General features: G+C 43.5%; 1 protein-coding gene across 1 annotated transcript in view; it reads right to left on the bottom strand.

Annotated features, from left to right (window-relative positions):
• The window catches only part of LOC121870411 (pleckstrin homology-like domain family B member 1), a gene marked incomplete in the record, with an annotated part of 288,548 nt that overhangs the window by 123,258 nt on the left and 143,338 nt on the right, over window positions 1-21,952 (bottom strand). Inside the window, 1 exon segment of the mRNA XM_042372249.1 lies at window positions 21,048-21,208. Coding sequence (XP_042228183.1) covers window positions 21,048-21,208 — 161 coding nt within the window.

Raw genomic sequence — 21,952 nt, 5'->3', positions numbered from 1 at the left:
AAAAACATTAAGACAAAGGTATGTGCAATGAAGTGCTATTTTAAGTGTTATTCGTGTTCTGTGGATGACAATCATATGTATACAAACTTAATACTTGTTACGGCGCTCATTTTTTTTTAATCTCTTCTTTCCTGTGCGATGGAGGCGGTGTGTGGATTAGTGGATCCCACGTTATTGATCTAACCTGATGTTAAGTAAGGTCATTCATTGTATATAGCCTCTCTCAGTCCCTGTAAATTCAGTAGCCTCGGAAGATGTCTTGAATAAAGACGAAAGCTAAGGTGCTCCATTGTTTCCCTTTTCCTGTGTGGTTTTATTGAGTTATCTTGTCCACGTTTCCCTTGTGGATCTACATGATATATTACTTTGGTGAAGGGTATTAATGGTGCTAATGGGGAGGGTTTGGGTGGCAACAAGAAGGGAGGTCGGGTAGGTGGCAGGAAGTGGGTGTCGGGGAATATGGGCGTAAGCTAATACAAGTGGGATTAAACCATCTAGTCTGGTGTGTTGAGCACTAGTGTCAGTGGACGCACACTGGGCGGCGGTGCGAAGGGGGAATCACATATGTTGCATATATGACTTAAAGTATTTTCAAAGTGCATATCTATTCACATCTAAGTTCAAGCACCACCTTCATGAAAATATCGCCTCAAGGGAATTAAATTCTTATATTATGCATCTAATTTACTTTCCTATATTTGGACTTGTACGTGTGTTCTTTAGTAAACTGTCTAACATTCTGGGAGTGAGGTGATGGGGGCGGGGCGGCGGCGTGACCAGCAATACGTCCTTGTACTAATCAGTGTCCTCAGCACTACCCCGTGCCTCGGCGGCCCTCACAGTGGTCACCACGTCTCGTGCCACTCCCCCCACCAAACAACACCATCCATATGGGAATGGAAAGGGGGGGTAGTACAGTCTTGGTGATCGGGGAAGCGGTGTGGCAGAGTCTGAGGGAACGTGGGAGTGGTTGATGAGGGGGAATCTGTTAGGGGCGGGCACAACATCTGCTCAGTGAGTTAGCCTGTGGATGATTGCCCAGGGCCGCCACACGCAATGATAGATGCAGTGCCAGTCAGCGGACACTACGCCACCCTGGGGACACAATCACGTCCATAACCAACACTCCCACCTTTCTGTGATAACACCGTCAACTGACAATCCGACAAGTGTATCTTTATCAAATGCTTTCGAGCACACACATAGATCCTTGCGTGGTGATGTATCTCCTGTTAACTTCAAGAATATCTTCTTTGTTCAACTATTTCTACCTACGTGTGACAGTTGAGGTAGACCTTGCAGTAGGAGCACTGAGGTACACTCCACAGGGCGCGGCGTGGGTGGTTCCACTCTTCTTGGTACGCTTCTTATCTTGTACTATCACGTATGGCAAGAGTTATCAACACAATGTTTCCCTCCTGCACTCTAGGTACGACTGTACTTTCGAAGAGTTGTTCAACCACGTCAGCCCTGCCTCACTCAGCACTTAACTCACTAAGACCGTACAGTACTTCAATCATTCCAACTCGGAAAACTCTTCAAGTTAAAATCCACAGCGCAGGCCGTAGAGAACCTGTGTACTGTTAAGACAATGGAGGCGGGGGAGAATAATGTTATCTCCAAGGTCGTGGAGAGTGCAGCGACAACACACACCCGAGGCCAGGACCATGGTCGACGGTGATGCCTTTCATTAATCACAGGTAAAGTGACCCCAGCCTCCCTCACCCACATAAACACATACTGTACTGCAATACTATTTTAACCGGTAAATATTCGTTGAATGGCTGTGTCCCATTTTATTTATGAGAATAGTTTTGTGTGTGTGTGTGTGTGTGTGTGTACCTAGGTGTGGTTTACGCAAATTTGACCTTAATTTTGCACAAGCAATTAAGGTCAGATTTTAATAAAACACACCTAAATAAAAAAAAAATTATTCTCATAATTTCAACTTCCAAATCACTGTTGAAACCTAACTTAACCTAACCGAACTCTTGCTGCAGCCATTAAACGAATATTAACCCTAACCTAACCAAACCTATTTTAACTCTTGCTGCAGCCACTAAACGAATATTAACCTTAACTTTCAAATGGTTAATAAAATGAGATAGAAATATAACCTGATAATCAAGGGCACACAGATATAACTCAAACCTCGACACCTGGCCTCGTCCCCTTAAAACTAATCAATCACCTTGTCTACCTTCACCAAGGTCTCTTAACTTCTTCCCCATAACTTACCTAAATAAAGTGAACCCAGACGTTTAAGAGGAATATATGACTAATCTAATCAATGTAGCGACGCCCACACTGAATCGCTCAAACTATTTCATGTACAAGTTACTGCAGAAAATAATGAAGGAGTGAAAGGAACGCGAGAATCTTGGAGCCGTGTTCACCCTGAGACAGTACCAGGATCACATTGTCATACATGAGACGGATGTACAGATGTGGTGTACCTGGTGACAATAGCGTAGAGAAAAAAGGTGGGTGTATGATAAGAGAGGTCTTGTGTCATGCGTGTTAACATTAAATACAGTGCAGCTTGTGACATGAGGGTAGAGGAAAGTGTGGGTGTAAGATAAGAGTGTGTAGTAGTACATAATGCCATGATGTGTACAGTATATGGTGAATGAAGTATACCTGGTGCTGCCACGACCTAGTCTTCTAGTGTAGAAAGATTCGTCGGTGGTGGTGGTAGGGAGACGAACCTTCCCCTCTGTCGTACACACCTCCCGTGGGGGGTCACACAACAGGCCAGGGGAGCCAGGCATCTCACCTGACGCAGAACTGGCGCGAGTTTCCATGCCTCAACACATAATTATCAAACTTAAGCATATTTGGTTTTCAACTCCTGTCTTAGATTCTGTTCACACTTGTCATCACTTCTGTTTACAGTAGTTTTGCGACAGAATTTGTGTTTAACTTTACTTGCAATGTTGGCGGAATTCTTATCAACAAATTTTTCTAAATGTTTACGTAAAACACTCGTAAACTTTTCTTGTTGTTTGCTGTTAGGACAAATATTTATCATGGGTCAACATCTCAAGGCAGTAATTGTTGGTATATACAGAATTATGTCCTCTCACAGACTATTGAGATCTACAACCATGAACTTTATTATCTCAACAACAACAGAAAACAACAACACGGTAGTACCACCACCATCATAACAGTGTGTCACTATCACCACAATATGAATATCATCATCACCACAAAAACGTCACCATCACCACAATATCACCATCATTAAAACATCACGATCACCACAACGTCACTATCACCACGTCAACATAACCACAATAACACCATCACCAAAACATCACCACGTCACCACATGAGCATCACATCACCACAACCACACCATCACATCACGATCACCACAACGTCACCAAGGTCATTATCACCATACAGCCTGGCACGGTGATGGGTGTTCAAGAAGCGGCGGGTCACGTCTTGAACTCATTTATAAGTGGTGAGCGTGTCGGCGTCTCCTCCCACCAGGGCCACACCATGTGATGGCCTACACACCCAAGGCCACACCATCTGATGGCCTACACACCCAGAGCCACACCATGTGATGACCTACACACCCAGGGCGACACCATGTGATAACCTACACACCCAAGGCCATAACATGTGATGACTTACACACCCAGGGCCATACCATGTGATGACCTACACACCCAGGGCCACACCATGTGATGACCTACACACCCAGGGCCACACCATGTGATGACCTACACACCCAGGGACGCACCATGTGATGGCCTACACACCAAGGGCCACACCATGTGATGTCCGACACACCCAGGGCCACACCATGTGATGACCTACACACCCAGGTCCACGATGACCCGGGGTGAATAGTAACCTAGGCTGGGTAATTGACCTAGGATGGGTAAGTGACCTAGGATGGGTAAGTGACCTAGGATGGGTAAGTGACCTAGGGTGGGTAAGTGACCTAGGATGGGTAAGTGACCTAGGGTGGGTAGAATCGCAGGTTTACAATGTTCAACACACCACCCCTACAATACACTCTTCTTCCACCAACACCACTGCCAGTCACATCATCACCACCACCAGCTTCACCACCATCATCACCACCACCACCATCATCACCACCACCAGCTTCACCACCACCAGCTTCACCACCATCATCACCACCACCAGCTTCACCACCATCATCACCACCACCAGCTTCACCACCATCACCACCACCAGCTTCACCACCATCATCACCACCACCAGCTTCACCACCATCATCACCACCACCAGCTTCACCACCATCATCACGACAAGACAACTCATGAATCACTCACTCTTCCTTACACACACAATCCCACCACTTATTATCCGACACAGTTTTTACCCTGACACACATGGGTCGCCAACCAATATATAAGAGACAGCCTCTCCCCTTGAGTGTACACGAGGAGGTTCAGCAGTTTCTAAGTACACTTCTGTTCACTTCTGGGTTAAGACACCACCTTTTTTTTCTCGATATTGTCACCACAAGGTAATGACTCTGCCTGCTGGATCTGTAAGTTAATTTCTGGATCCACTCTGATCCTGACACAAGTATGATTCTGACCTAAGTAACGTGATCACAGACAACTTGCTGGTGACTGATGGCACTCTCACACGTGGGTTATATATACACAGTACATACGCATCGCCCAATAGTCTGTAATAACATCCACCAGAGAGGAGTCAACGATAACGGGGTGTCAATGGATGGATGAGAGTGTTTGTGTGTGGCAGTGACCGATCGCGTCAGTGGCACAATACACAATGATTACTGGCGTCGCACTAGTGAGTAGCAACGACAGCCGCGCCTCTGTCCTCCTCCACCCACCACCACCATCTCCGCCTCCTTCCCTCCCTCACTACACTCACATTGCCTTCCTCGACACCCACACTCACACACAACCTCTCCTTCTCTACCTCCCAAGCACAGCCACCACAACCTCCACACACCACCACTACCGTCACCTCCACCACGATACATCACCACTACAATTTACCTTTACTCACCATAAACCTCCACAACTGCCTTCCTCACACACACACACACACGTAGGAATGAGGTTATCTCGTAACATGTCCCTGTCGTATCACTAGTAAGATAGCCAACACCCTCCATTTGGCTTATCGTCACCACAACGAGGCAAGAAAGCAATCATAACTTTAAATGACCTTCTTTATAAGCAGGGAGGATGATGACTAACCCCAATTTACAACAAAGGCAATAATATGTCAACTATAAAAGCATAAACTACAGACCACTCGATGGCAGCACTGGAAGAGTGATCAGCTGATTCAATCATGCGTCAACAACACCACCACAATGGTTCACCTGACTCACCACCACAATGGTTCACTTGGCTCACTGCGTCAACACCACCACAATGGTGAGCCAGACAATGGTTCACCTGACTCACTGTGTCAACACCACCACAAAGGTTCACCTGACTCACTGTGTCAACACCACCACAATGGTTCACCTGACTCACCACCACAATGGTTCACTTGGCTCACTGCGTCAACACCACCACAATGGCGAGCCAGACAATGGTTCACCTGACTCACTGTGTCAACACCACCACAAAGGTTCACCTGACTCACTGTGTCCACCACAATGGTTCACCTGACTCACCACCACAATGGTTCACGGCTCACTGCGTCAACACCACCACCAGACAATGGTTCACCTGACTCACTGTGTCAACACCACAACAATGGTTTACCTGACTCACTGTGTCAACACCACCACAATGGTTCACCTGACTCACTGTGTCAACACCACAACAATGGTTCACCTGACTCACTGTGTCAACACCACCACAATGGTTCACCTGACTCACTGTGTTAACACCACCACAATGGTTCACCTGACTCACTGTGTCAACACCACCACAATGGTTCACCTGACTCACTGTGTTAACACCACCGCAATGGTTCACCTGACTCACTGTGTCAACACCACAACAATGGTTCACCTGACTCACTGTGTCTACACCACAACAATGGTTCACCTGACTCACTGTGTTAACACCACCACAATGGTTCACCTAACTCACCTTCCCACCGACGTGGCCCGAGTTCGATCCCAGGGTACGTCCAGCGAGGCTTCAGAATATGGTCAAATAGCGAGAGAAAAGAAATATTTTGACCCGTGTATCCTTACAGCGACCTGACTAACTTATCAACAAAGCTATTGACCTCGGGTTTCGAAGAAGTCTTATACCATGGCGTACAGACTTCTTCAGTGACCGACGCCAAGCTGTACGCTTCCGAGGGGCTGTCTCCACCTTTCTGTCACTCACCTGTGGCGTCCCCCAAGGCACCAAGATGGGACCACTCTGCTTCCTTATGCTTATCAATGATGCCCTAAGAGAAACCCCTGCTCGCTGGAAATATGTCGACGACTCCACCATTGGGACCATCGTCAACAATTCTGCTCCCGACTATACCGCCCTTCAGGATTTATTGAGCAGTCTCCAAAACTGGGCCACCAACAACCACGTCACCATCAACCATACCAAGACCATGGTTATGCACATCAACCTCTCCTCCGACATTGTCCCACCTCCTTCCATTACTTTAGGTCCCAACACACTCCAGGTTGTAGATTCCACTAAGCTCCTCGGCGTCACCATAGACAACAAACTAAATTGGAAACCACACGTCAGTGAAGTTGTCAAATCCTCCAGTTTCCGTCTCCACCTCCTCCGCCGACTCAAGTCCCTCGGAGTTCCTGCACCCGAGCTCCTCAGTGTTTACTCAACATTCATACTTCCCAAGCTCACCTATGCCTCCCCTACCCGGTCTTCCTCCCCAAATGCCACACAATGTAAACACCTATAATAGGTACAAAAGAGGGCATGCAAGATTATTCTCTCCCCTTCCTACTCCACATATCAAGAAGCGCTCAACACACTGACCCTTTCGACTCTCACTGACCATCACCACGACCTCATCTCCAAATTTGGTAAGAAGCTTCTGTACCATCCTCGACACCGGCTCCTACTACCACCTGAGATCCCTAGCCCAAGACTTGCTGTTCGACACCACAACCGCAGCCAGCCCATACGAGCACGAACTGATCGCTATAAGAACAGGTCAGTCCCAACCATTGTAAAAATTATAAATAACTTGTAATAAACCAGTGTATTCACTCCCAGTAAATCCTAATTTTTGCACTGTCACTATGTTGAAATCCCCTGTAGTTTGAGCTCCCCACCTAGTTATTATATATCTTATTTGTATCACTTATGTTACTTGTAGATTATTTGTAAATCGAAACCCATTCCCCAATTCTGTAACTGTATATTTTCAGCCTTCTGGCTGCTATGCTCTTTCAATAAACCGTTAATTATTATTATTATTAATATTATTATTATTATTATAATAATTCTGTTGGGCGAAATTTCCGTCATATTCTACCTTGCCTCTCTGTTCTACCATACATATAGCGTAAAATATATTAAACTTACAAACAAACTCACTCTTTATCTACCACTACGCCCGTCTCCAATCATACTTACTGTACCCTCCCCCATCCCTAGAAGTTAACATTCAGGTGCTGGTGGCGTCAAAGCGACATGTTTACTAATGCGAGGTGAAGCACCTGTTGTGCTGGCGGGCTGCTCGTGTAGTAAATAGTATGGCGGCCCACTGGGGGAAAACACACACTCACTCCCAACACTATAGTTTACACTTCACTCTGTGACCTGTTCGAAGTTTTCTCTGAAGTAAGAATATATAGAAGAAAAGTTGATAAACCATTTTCCTGTGCTTTTATGAATGTTTCGAGTGACCGAAAAATAATAAAATGTGTCGTTCAGTGTCTGTTTTGTATGTCTCCTTTTATACTGTATACCTCATGAAAATTAATAGTTGTTAATGGTGTCGTGTTTATATACATTAACAAACAGTAACGACATGCTACGTGTGCGTATATATTAATTAAAAACATTAGCCTATATCCATCCCCGTATTTTCCTGTACAGTACTAGTAAAAAGTAATGAAATATTTATCTCACGTACAGAAAATTTAATGAGAAGTATTAAGTGGCTACCATGTGCTGCTTAGCAACACACGGGTCATGTGCACTGCAATGACTGACCAAAACTTGCTACTAGAATACTAAGGACAAGGTGTCTCATACACTCATTTTCACAGGATGATCTACACCAATTTTTCGAATGGTCGAAAAAATGGCAGATGAAATTCAATGTGGAAAATTTGAAAAGTACTTAGTCTAGACTCTAGAAGATGTAAACAGAGAAACCAGATATCAGATGAACAACGATGTTGCAGAGAAATCCGAATGTGAGAAAGGTTTAGGAGTAATGATAAGTAGGAATAATAAGCCAAGTAAACAATGAGTATTTGCTCGAAACAAGGTTAATAAGGTAAATTGGGTGTTTGCTATCACCCCCTCCCCTCTCCCCGCACCAACCGCCAATGTACTGATTACTCATATAATATGACACTGCTGACTCCCTGAGATCCAGATTTCCATATGCTAAACTAGTGATATGCAGTGACTTCAATGAGTTAGACATCAGTGACATCACCCAACACCTCCACCTTACACAAATAGTTGACTTTCCCACACAGGGCAATGCCACCCTTGACCTCATCATGACTGATCTCGGTAACAGGATGTAAGGGGGTGCCCAATAAACTAGCCCCCTCGTGGGCAATCTGTAACCACTACCTTCCCCCCCAGCCGCTGCCTCCCATGGGACGCAGCCCCCACCTGTCCCTACTGTGGTCACCTACCCCCACCTTCTCACCACCGCCAGTTGCCACCAGGACCTACAGTACCGACCCAACCCCGACTCTGCTATGCGGCGTTTCGGACAATGGATAACCCGGTATCCCTGGACTGAAGTGATCACGGTAGACGATGTGCAGAACAAGTGGGATAATTACCTGGACACTATCACCAAAGCCTACCACCACTTCTTTCCAGCCAAGATGATGTCCCATGGATTACGCCCCGCATAAAAAGACTTACTGAGCAGCGCAACAAGGCATACTACACCAACAACCGCCGTGCAAAAGTCTACGTAACCAGGTCATCAGGGAAATCAAGTCGGCCAAGAAGACTTATTATCCCAGGAAAGTGCACGGCCTCAAGGAGGTCGGCATCTGTCAGTGGTACTCCAAGGTAAAAGATCTCTGTGGTCTTAACCGTCAGTCTCCCACCTTTCATTTCACATTTACCTAGTGAGGAGGCAGCTGAGATAATTAATAACCATTTTGCTACCATATGTCATACCTTACCCAGTCTTGACCTCACTCTCCTCCCGGCTTACTTACCTTCCCCCTCCCCCCCTCCCAGTGTTCAACCATTTGAAATCGCCAACAAACTCCTGAAATTTAAATCCAAACGCTCCACGACCCCAATTGACCTACCAATCAAAATATACAAGGAGTTTGCAATCGAACTTGCCATCCCCCTCTGTTCTATTATTAATGCATCCCTCAGACAAAGCGAATGCCCTAATGAATGGAAAACCGCATTTGTCACCCCCATCCCCAAGGTCACCACCCCACAGTCCCCTAACGACCTTAGGCCAGTTGCCATTACCCCCATATCCAGTATACTCTGTGAGGACTTTGTTTTTGAGTGGGCATTTGCTAGAATCTATCAGTCAATTGATCCACAGCAATTTGGCAATATGAGGACCTCCTCTACATAACACTGCTTAGTGAGCTTTCTGGATTTTCTGCACAAAAGTGAGACATCACTGGCCGTGCCCTTGTTGACTTCAGGAAGGCCTTTGACCTTGTTGATCACTGCAATGTTATCAACAAGGCCATTGCACTAGGGCTGCCCACCAACCTGGTCTCATGGCTCACTGATTTCTTGAGTGGACGTCGTCAGGCAGTGAGGTATCAGGGCTCGGTCTCCACATTCCAACACCTCACCTGCTGTGTTCCCCAGGGGACCAAGATGGGACCACTGTCCTTCCTCATCCTGATCAACGACGCTCTATCGGACACTCCTCACAGGTGGAGGTACGTGGATGACTGCACTGTGGGGGTTTCAGTGGACAACACCGCAGCAGACTACTCATTGCTACAAGGCACCCTGGACAGGCTACAGGCATGGACTACGGAGAACAAGGTCACCACCAACCACACCAAAACCGTAGTCATGCACATCAATACCGCCACCACTCCAGTGCAAGCACAGTGGGTGCCCATCCTCTCCAGCTGGTGCAGTCTGCCAAATTCCTGGGTGTAACTAAAGACAACAAACTGGACTGGAAGGCCCATGTAAATAACACAGTCAAGGCAGCCTCGTACCGTCTCTATAGGTCACTTGGGACACCCACGCCAGAGCTGAGGACCATCTACAACGCCTTTATTCTCCCCAAACTAACGTAAGTTTCACCAGCCTGGTCGTCTTCTCTCAACTCCACCCAACAACGTCTGCTAGAGAAGGTACAGAAAAGGGCCTGCAGAATCATGTTCGGTGCAGAATACTCCGGCTACATCAACGCTCTCTCCACCGTGGAAATGCCATCCCTCAGTGACCTCCACCACCAAGCACTGGAAGGTTTGGCAGCCAACTAATGCACCACCCTCGTCATCGCCACCTCCTGTCACCGGCAGCCCCCCACCCACCTCGCACAGTCCGCCACTACAACAAAATTCAGCCCATAAGAGCCAGCACTGATAGGTATACGAATAGCACCATCCCATCTACTGTATTGTTAAAATAATAAACAACTCATGATTTATGTACTGTACAGCCCTGTAAATGTATTCAATGCATATTATATCATTATGTCTAAATCAAATGTAAGTCTGTATATTTTCAGCCACCGGCTGCAACTCTATTAATAAACCGTTTATTATTATTATTATTATTATTATTATTATTATTATTATTAGTTACAAGACTAGCGAGGTCATCCTAAAACTATATCTTGCGCTTTTGAGACCTCACTTGGATTACGCAGTTCAATTCTGGTCACCGTAGTACAGAATGGATATAGAATCCCTAGAAAGAATTCAAAGGAAAATAACAAGACTAATCCCGGGCATTAGGAACCTTGAGTACCGAGATAGGTTAAAGCATCTTAATTTGCACTCCCTCGATATGATAGAGGTGTATAAATGGAAGTCAGGGCTAAACAAAGGAGACATTACAAAGGTACTCAAACTATCCAACCAGGAGCGAATTTGTAACAATGGTTTTAAATTAGACAGATTTAGATTTAGGCGCGAAGTAGGTAAACATTGGTTTGGAAACAGAGTAGTGGATGAATGGAACAAGTTACCAAATATCATCAAACTCGAATACGCTGGATAGCTTCAAACATAGGTTGGATGCTTATATGAGCAATAAGGGTTGGGTGTAAAAGGGACTGCCCACTAAGGGCCAATAGGCCCGCTGCAGTTTCCTCCATTCTTATGTTCTCATTAGTGTGTTAACAGCAAAAAAAAAGACTTAATTCAGTTGTAAACTTGTGTTAACACTGAGTTAACATCAGCTCGACTATGTGTTAATAGTGAAGCAACATGAAGTAAATGTGTGTTCTGCTTTGACTCAACATGAGTTAAGAATACACTTAGCCATTTAATTCTTACTTTTCGTAATAAAACCACACAGTTTAAAGGAACTCATTATAACATACAGTGAAGCAAGAACACAACCATTGGTTCTAACCAGAGCTAAATCAACTTAACTCCATGCTGTTATAATAACCTAACCCGCTCGACACATTAACCTACGTCACACTAACCTTACTGCTCTAACATTTCTTCCCTCACATTAACTTGTCATACTTCACACTTACCTAACTAGTCTGCCCTGCTCTACATCACACTAACCTTACCAATCAAAGTCTAATTTAACCAAGTCTCCCCACGTGCTGGAGAGTTTTTCAATTTATCAATATGGCCACTAGATATATTACCTATGACTAGGCAAAACAACAGTTTCAAGCAACAAATAGGTAATGTACCGTACTTGTCTCTCCACATCCGGTTTCCTGGCCAAAAGTTAGACTTGGGGAAATTTAAAATTTAAACCTGCCAACGGCTCTCGAGTCTTGCCCTTCCTCCCTATATATTTGCTACATGCACAATAAAATCCACTTTTTTCTGTTTTTCATCCTTTGGAAACCGATGAAATCTCAAACTTTTATCATGTAATCTGTAATTTGATATGCATCCAAATACGGAGCATTTTTCAGGCATTGTTACAGACCTTCACACCATGATGGCCAGCTGGTAACTGAGGTCCCACCCTGGGGCCCGGACCCCCTCCCCCCAGGGCAGATGTGGTCAGGCACCGGTGAAGCACGAATTTTCGACTCGAAGTGGGACGACTTGATAAATTACTGTGTTACCAATATCATGAAATTTGTGAACATCTGTAGCCACAGTCCATTTACCCACAAGTTTTTCGTTCCTTGTAATTCAAAACATAAGTTAATGCCCAAAACCTTCCATGTTACTAATCTGTCTAGATGGTGTGAAAGTTTACACACTGAGATACAGTAAATCACCATCAACAGCATATGCGGAGAAAAAAGATTAAACCATTGTTAGGAAGTAGGTAGCAGGCCGCTACCAAACAGGGAGGTACTACCGCCTGGGAAGATACTGGAAGCATAATGTATTGTCAAATGGTAGACCCTGCTGCCATATGGCATCACGAAAATTGTGACCAAGTCCCAGGTTGCTGATCTAACTTTCTGCCTCATTTACACACAATTGCAGGGTCTCAATTGTCTCTCTTACTATTGACAACACAACATACAGTACACACGTATATTGTTTCTCACGTCTGATCTTTTTTTTTGTATTTATTTATGGTTCTTTATTATTATTATTATTATTATTATTATTATTATTATTATTATTATTATTGTTATTACCAGTGTTATTATTATTATTATAAATTTTATTTTATTTTATTTTCATTTTGTTTATTATAAATTTCATTTACTATTATTATTATTATTGTTTCATTTTCGCCCCCAGGCCGCGATGTGGGTCAGTGACCTATGCCCGGGTGGGCTAATCCCCGTAAAAGAAAAAAAAATCGATTCGGTAGTAAGAACATCTCATCGCTTTCCCTAGTCTATATATAACATTCAACTGAAGGACATTCACTAGGTCAATAACCTCAGACCCTCTACCTCCCTATGAGGGCAGCTCAGATATAATGTGCCTGTGTGCTAGATATTTATATTCAGTAATACATACAAAAAATATGCCACTATGAAGCTCCTCACCAGTTTCTCTTCTATCATATAGCCTCGAACTGATCAAAACATCCAGCTCTAGATGTGGACAAGTACACTCTTCTGATCTCTACCAGCCAAGTTATTATATCCAAACCACAGCATGTTGTATGGTAAACTTTAGAGGCAATAATAACTGGGTAAAAATAGCGTGAGAGAAGTGTGAGTATACAATAATTGTTATCCTGCTGGTTAAAAATAAAGTATTCAGTCACTAATGTTCCCCAACAACCACCCCCCATCCCCCGTGGTCACTGTGGCGAACCGTTTACTGCATTACCGTTCTTGGTGACCGTTCTGATGCTCTCCACCATGCAGTGTCGAGCCAGGTCCATAATGACTGTCAAAAGCGTGAAATTGTGTTACACGTTTCGAATCCATGAACTATGAGGCTTTCTAGCATCATGCGCCACGCAAGTATATTATTTAAAGCGTCAAAAAACTCGCAGGGAGGCGTGCGTACGAGGCCCAGACACCCATAACAGTACAGTATAATTATCAACTCAAAGACTTCACAACTATAAATTATTTTCATAAACAAGAATGGAACGAAGTGTATATCGTAACTCTTTGATCTTAACACAAAATGAAGTCCAAGTCGACCTCTGCTTCATTGGAATGTAGAATATATGGTTTATAAACAATGATCAAGTGTTGTTGCCACACTCCCCACTGTGAGTCCACTATAAAAACAAGACTTCCACTAAATTGGCATTTCAATTAGCAGACACTCGTTCGTCACCTAATACTCTGGATAATTATATAACCCAGATTACCATAACATACAGAAACAAAAGAACACTAACACCTAACAGCCGCTGAAAGACAGCTGTTACTATGTCGTAAAAATATACACTTACTGTTTACAAAGACCTGTGTTGTGGGGATTATACAGTACAACGTTGTATCATTTTATTCATAGAGACGTAACTGCTTTACTCAGAACAGCAATTATCATTTCGTGACATTACATTCCCTTTTCTTCAGTCATCAATGAAGGCCATTACGTATTAAAATTAGCAATTAAGAACATAACAAGACGCGTAACAAGTGGATAATGGAGGTGTTTGTTTATCGCTCCACTAATAGCGAGCCCACAACCTACCCAACAAGCCTCATCTACTGCTATGAACGGCTTATATTCAACATAAGATTCAAATAAATACAATCAAGAAATCACAATGAATATTTAGCATAGGAAGAAAAACTCACGGATGAAGTTGAACGTTACAGTACAGTAAACGACAACGTGGCACCAGAAATAAAACCCGGCGACAATGTGTGTGATGAAACAAGTGCGAACATTAAGGGAACTTTAAGTTATCCATCGGTGCCCTTGAAACAGCCGCAGATCATAAACTGTAGATAAGATCGACTGTCTGGGTAGTGAAGCTGAACCCCCCACACCGCGCCGTAGACCAAGATCTCGGGATAACTTATCATGCCTTAAAGGAATATCCTTCCTTCCTTAGGCTTTAGTAAGCCCCTTTATAATATTTATACTGTATATACTTGTGACACTTGCCAGATGCTTCTGGTGTTATTGTATACGGGTACCTAGTGACAGCACTAGGATCCCGCTTCCTCTATCAAGGGATAAACTATTGAAATTTAAAAAAAAAATTATCATGCCTCGCCGCACCTTGCCTATACTTCGCATAAATACGTTGTCATACCTCACCATACCATGGCTACATTTCGCCAGAAATATGTAGTACGATGTAATACCTCGCCGAACCTTGGCTATATTGCGTCAAACACACAGAAAACAATACTGTAACTCCATGCATCCTGGTTATATTTCGCCATACCTCGCCTCACCTTGGCTATGCTACACTATCTCGCCGTGCCCCGGCTATTACGCCGTATACATACCACAATATCAAGCCATGTATTGGGAATACCTTGGCTATATCACTCCTTAAATCATGTCACATTTTACTAGGTATAAGGCGACACACATTACGCCAGACCTTACCAGACCCATGAACACTCCATACCACATCTCGTCATTCTCGGTACACTAAACCACACCCTGGGTACATTACACCATACTTTAAGTACACATCTCACCACACCCTGGGTAAACTCCACACCACATCAGACTATACCACATTTTGTGAACACACACACATACACGAGGGGGGCTGCGATGGATTACTCCTAAGTAGCTTATGTGTATATTTGGGCAGCAGACGGCGGGGCTGCCCAGCACGCCATTAATTGAGGGACAGGAACACATATATGGCAGACCAGTACCCAGCTGCCCCACCTACCTAGCAGTGAGCTAAACTACCCCTATGTAGGTAAAGTTCCCCTCCTTAACACATAATCATAGCAGAGTTATTTGATGATTTTTATTCAGTAGTGCGTCTCCTAGTGTGACATGACGGCGTCCCCTAATGTATTATTATAGTTCTCACTACAAACGATAACACTTTTTGATCAGCGTACCATGTGACCACTAGTATAGAATGAGTTCATACTCTTATTCAATTTGTATAATTGCATGTCAGGTGGTGAAATATCTTTCAAACAACAGCTGTAGTGCAACATTACCTCATCCACCTTCATATATAATGTCTTGGGGTTTATAAACATGATGTTGGGCATTAAACATGTTTATAACCATTGTCGCTGTCAAACTGTTATAGATAAAACACACAAGAGATACGCTGTATATATACTAGTATGTTACTCAAAGTAGTACATTACATGCACACAAGGAAAGCTTGAAGAGAAACGATGGTTGGTCTGTTTGCGCATATATTTTATGAGTTTACCATTGAATGTCATGAGCCAGTAATAATTTCGAAGATTCGTACCTTGAATTTTGTTCCTTAAATAAGGCTTCGAGCAAGTAAAATTGGCTTTTTTGAGACACGAGATAAATATTGGATTCAAAGCGTCAAAGGTGCACAAAAGCTTCCACATGAGACGATGCTTATTGCCAGTTAGGTGAAGAAGAAAACGCAATCGTCTTGGAAAATCCTGTGGTAGGTGGTGTAGTGCACCCATGAGTGCACCACCTGTCGCTCAAGAACCAGTGTTATGATGCCCCAGTGGTGTGTGTGTCAGAGCTACACTTGGCGCCTGCAGGATAAGATTGATGACAAGTGAACTAGGCTACTCAGCGAAGAGATCCTGGTGTTAGCTCTACTACTACAATGCATCACTTCCACTAACTATTTATACAACAGTCAACATCAACAGCCATGACTGAAATACAGCCACACTTATCATAACAAATAGACGCAGCCAGTATCTTACACAACAGTCGACCTATAGGCTAGATCGAGCGACGGAACTTCATACACTAATACTAGGCTACGATACTCACCCCTTGTATAACATATCGCACTAGTAATATTTACACAATCCGTTCTTTGTACATCACTATCCCGACATTGGTAAAAATAAATAACAACGCTCGTCCCTTGAATAACAAGCCACCACACTACATATTACAGGATATAACTGCTGGAGATCTTGGTTCACACAGATATGAGGTAAACAAACGCATATATTACAGTGTACGTTATCAGTTATATCAAATAAATCACGTACATTGAGTCGGCTGGAATGAGTTAGTGTGTATTTATCTTACCAGTGCTTTAACATACAAAATACAACAGCTCCATTTAGACTAAATAACATAAAATAGTTAAGACACTCCATGAGGGTAATAATAGAGTTATTGCCAAAATTTTCCCGAAGATAACTGCATGTGTGTGTGTGTGTGTGTGTGTGTGTGTGAGAGAGAGAGAGAGAGAGAGAGAGAGAGAGAGAGAGAGCTAAGCCTGTATATCAATGGCATATTTACAGCTGTATTCCATAATTTACTTAGAATCGTGATGACTTTGTGAAAGTTATTCAACCGAAATACAGCGAACGGATTAGACAAACTAGATAAATACTATATACCAACACCTATTTAAAAACAGGGGGGTAAAAACACATTAATGGTTATAGATATGTTGAATTGTACCGAAGCCTTGTCACTGGCAACTGGGAGTGATACATTGTGAACACTAATAACTGGCCTGGGAAGTGACACAAATCTGTTAGCTGACCGACACTGAGGTTCGACCCCAAGAAATGACACGAGGATCATACCGAGAAATGACACTGCAAGGTACACTAGCACAAACACGTAGCACTCGGGGTTCAATAGTGACAAGTGGCACCACAAGCTGTAATCTGGGTCAAGTGTTGTATACTAATACTGAGAATGGCAAATGAGTCTGTTTCTGAAAGCTGACACTTACAATCAACAGTGAGGACAGTTCATCATACACTGACACTGTGGCTGGCACTCGATGTTATCACTCTGGGCTGACACTCGAGGTTATCACTGGGGGCTGACACTCGAGGTTATCACTGTGGCTGACACTCGAGGTTATCACTTAAGGCTGACACTCAAGGTTATCACCGAAGGCTGACATTCGAGGTTATCACTGGGGGCTGTCACTAAGGCTGCCTTTCGAGGTTATCACTGAAGGCTAACTATCGAGGTTATCACTGGGGGCTGACACTCGAGGTTATCACTGGGGGCTGACACTCGAGGTTATCACTGGGGGCTGACACTCGAGGTTATCACTGGGGGCTGACACTCGAGGTTATCACTGGGGGCTGACACTCGAGGTTATCACTGAAGGCTGACACTCGAGGTTATTACTGAAGGCTGACAATCGAGAAGGCATGAGGTTGGTGGTGGTAGCTAAGGTGTGTGTGTGTGTGTGTGTGTATGGTAGTGGTGGTCCCCGAGGTGTGTGGTAGTGGTAGTAGTGGTAGCCCAAGCCCCCAGAAGGTTGCAGTAACACGTCTAGCTGTCGACTCATCAGTGGCTCGCCGCACGCCTCCCCCACCTCATAACTATATTTAAACTATACACATACTCCACGCACTTACGTAATTAAACACACACACAAACAAACATATAAAACACTTAAAATAGATAACATCCACAAAAACTTAAATGCACTTCCCCTACAGATATACTAACATACTGTACTCAAAAAGATACACATACATACATACATACATACCTACATACATGCATACTCTAAAATAAAGTGAAAATGTTTCGTTTCATGCTCATGTTCGGCACAGGTTTAGGTTAGATCAGGTTCGATTCAGTGTGAAGTTGAATGAAATACTGTACAGGTATTTACAGTTTTCAGCTAATATCTTATCCCATCCGAACCTAATCTAACTTAGCCTAACCTATACATAACATAAACATGAAACGAAACATATTAACTTATTTTATAGATTGCCGTGTGTGTGTGTGTGTGTGTGTGTGTGTGTGTGTGTGTGTGTGTGTGTGTGTGTGTGTGTGTGTGTGTGTGTGTGAGCGGTCCAGAATGTTCAAGATATAATTCGACATTCACATAATAGTTTATTGCCCCATCATTATAACACTAAGTCAATTGTCAAAATCATTATTGTTGCTCCGTTCCGTGATGGCGGCTGCATTATCCCAAAACTTATGATATCACAAGCACAACTAATCGACCATAATTATCACACCTTCCTTTAACCTTATGTCTCTAAGAAAATATATACCAAAACAACATGATGAGGTTTGACATATTTCTTTACAGTCCAAAGTCCTATATAGTTCGGTGGTCATGGGGTCTTCAATATACTGTAAGTTAGACGCTCAAATCTAGTCTTGGGTCTGATATCAATGATTTATCTACTCCTAAATACCCTACAGAGAAATCAAAATGAATTTAATTAATTATATTTGATATGTTTCTCAACACAACACTTCAGATTTAGTTAAGTACAACATATTAGTTTTAGGTTCATTTCCTGGTGCAAAAATCAACTTAAGATCCTCGTTTAACGGAAAATGTAAATCACGGTTAGATGCTCTTCTATTTGCCTTCGTAACTGTACATCCTTATATCCATGTTGCACTGTATAAAGTTTCGTCGGTAGTTTCAATTTATCACAGAAAACTGTACACCATGATAGAAAACAGTACATAGGGGACACCCACCCAAACATTTTTACGCGAACTTGTGACGCAACTACGATGGCTGATCATAATGACCAAACTGCAACCTCAAGATTAAATTCTTCGCAACCATGACGTTTGACAGATAAGGATTATCATAGTAAGCTTTCCAGGACATCAATCACTCAACTTAAGGCAGATATGTACAGTAATCCAAACACTATTGGAAGTGAACTGGACGGAGGTGAGGGGTGTAGTGGTGGGCCAGGGAGCTACAAGACAGTGTAAGCATCCTGGGGTACAACTGGACGCTACGGGAGTGAACCACCACCTCTACACTTCCTTGTTGCCACAGTTATGGTAATGGTATCATTAGTGAAACAGCGAGCGTCACACCTTCACCACAGTCAATACCACATTATTCACAGTGGTTAGTGAACACACAAACACCACCTCACATCACTAATACTATACCTACCCTATAACAATAACGTGTCACTATATGTACGAACTGTAGACTGTATTGTGATAGCAAATACAGCGAGTTATGGTGCTCAGGCCAGTAAGAGAGGGACACTACTGTGGCACTAACACTAATTACTGCCATCCCGTCCTGCTGTAGACTGTCCCTCCCCCTACTCCACCTTTCCTGTACCCCAACACCTCCCCTCCACCAATCTCCTCCAACCCCCAATAATGTTTAGTTCATTGTCCATTCCTTCCTCATTACGGCACATGACCTCCCCCCTCATACATCGTTCCAGAAAGAGCCTAATTTATCGGTACCAACTTTCTCTAAATACAATACAATAATTGGGTCAAGTTATTAACAAATTTATCCTTTAGCTCTTCAGTGCATTAAATTTTATCGGCAGTTTAAACTCTACTAAAATAAGGCCGTAACCCCCAAGATGAATACATAAACATTCTGAAGTATTTTCGACGCGATTCATTATTTTATTATTATATACTTGTCTAGTAAATTCATAGTGTAAAATAAAAATAAAATATTTCACGTTCCCCAAGTGATTACAGATACCCCTGGCGGCGAGTGTTTAAACTAGGAGATTGGAGGCAGGGCAGACCAGACACCTTGCCCACGGCCTCTCACCCTCGCCATAACCACAGCCCACATTATATTTTACGAATACCTGTACATGACTTCACGGCCCTCATAATATCATGTTTGTACTCGTAGTCGTCCCCTATGAGTGTGGCCATTGAAGGAGATATGGTGCATGTGCTAGGCCTGAGTCACCAAGTCTGATTAATCAATTTAATAAAATTTTCAGCATCACCCAATCATTAAATTCAGTCAACTAAAGAATTAACATTTTCCAATCCTGATTTTGGACGAATGTCAATAAGAAGGATCGTAACAACCAAAGACCACAATGAAATCCAATTTCCACAATATTTTTGGAAAGTCTCGATACTGTATGCAATACTGTGACTTTTACGACAGTGTCTCGGAGTAATGCTTGTTGACACATCTAAGACTCAGAAGATAAACCTACTGTACACCTACAGCACACACGTAAACTATGACACCCTCGCCACTCAATACTTACCGTGAGAGATGTACCACCTACACTTACAAGTTATCATAAAAACACCTTGTATTTACCTCTTCCAAGATCCGGGTGTTGCCATGGTACATAAACTGACCTGGTGAGGGTGTACTGGGATGAGAGGTGAAGCCTACCTAGGTAAGGGTGTAGTATTTTCTGACCTGTTCTGAGTGAGGGTGTAGTGGGGTGAGAGGTGAGGCCTGGGTGAGGGTGTAGTATTTACTGACCTGTTCTGAGTGAGGGTGTAGTGGGGTGAGAGGTGAGGCCTGGGTGAGGGTGTGCCCGTCTGGTGTTGTCGTTCGTACTCAGCACACAGGGTCAGGATCTCCTCCAGACGGGCTCGCTCAGCCGTTGCCGCCTCTTGCTCCTTCACCCTGTCCTCCACCGCCTGTAGAAGCAAGAGCACACATTTAACACACTATCGCCGCCCGCCACACGCTACACACACAGCATTAATAATACCTGTAGTACAGTTTAAATGAGACACTTTGTCATATGATCGAAAGTGAAAATGGATCCCCTATACCTGGGTAATGCAGATCCAATACTCAGTCTCGCCACACAGGAGGTATGACCGGCACTGCACTCGACCCTCATCACTTCCTAATACAGGTCGGTGGTCATACACAGGTGGGTGTGGATTAACAGCCAATTTAAGATTACAAGAAATATGCCTGAGAGTTAATGCCAAAAAGAACTAAGATGGTTGACTTTGGCTCTGAGAATAAGGTCATAAGTCAGGTGGGTTCTCGTGAGCTGAATACCCCCCACACACACACCAGAGCATGCATACGATACACCAGACTGAAAATAACGTTCTGAATACCAACTCCTGTTATCACTGACCCAGCAAGTTGAGGCAGGTGACTCTAGGTCTATTCACCTCTTCCCAATCATGGGTTAAGGATATAGACATTGAAAAACTTTATTGAGCTAAAACAATACAAAAACAGAGCAACAGCAACAACATGATTACTGAGTAGCTTCAGTGTTCGAGGTCTCATGAAAGGCACCTGATAAATTCTATACATTTATCTGAAGAAAATTATACAATAACATGAGAGTATCATCTGGATTATAACTTTTTACTAAGTACCAGGGAAGAAGGGATCGAACCTGGGGTCTTATAATG

The sequence above is a fragment of the Homarus americanus genome, unplaced genomic scaffold, assembly GCF_018991925.1.
Source record: "Homarus americanus isolate GMGI-L3 unplaced genomic scaffold, GMGI_Hamer_2.0 scaffold40856, whole genome shotgun sequence".
In the NCBI taxonomy this organism is placed as follows: domain Eukaryota; kingdom Metazoa; phylum Arthropoda; class Malacostraca; order Decapoda; family Nephropidae; genus Homarus; species Homarus americanus.
The sequence above is the reverse complement of the archived record's forward strand: the minus strand, read 5'-3'. Positions and strand labels throughout refer to the sequence as shown.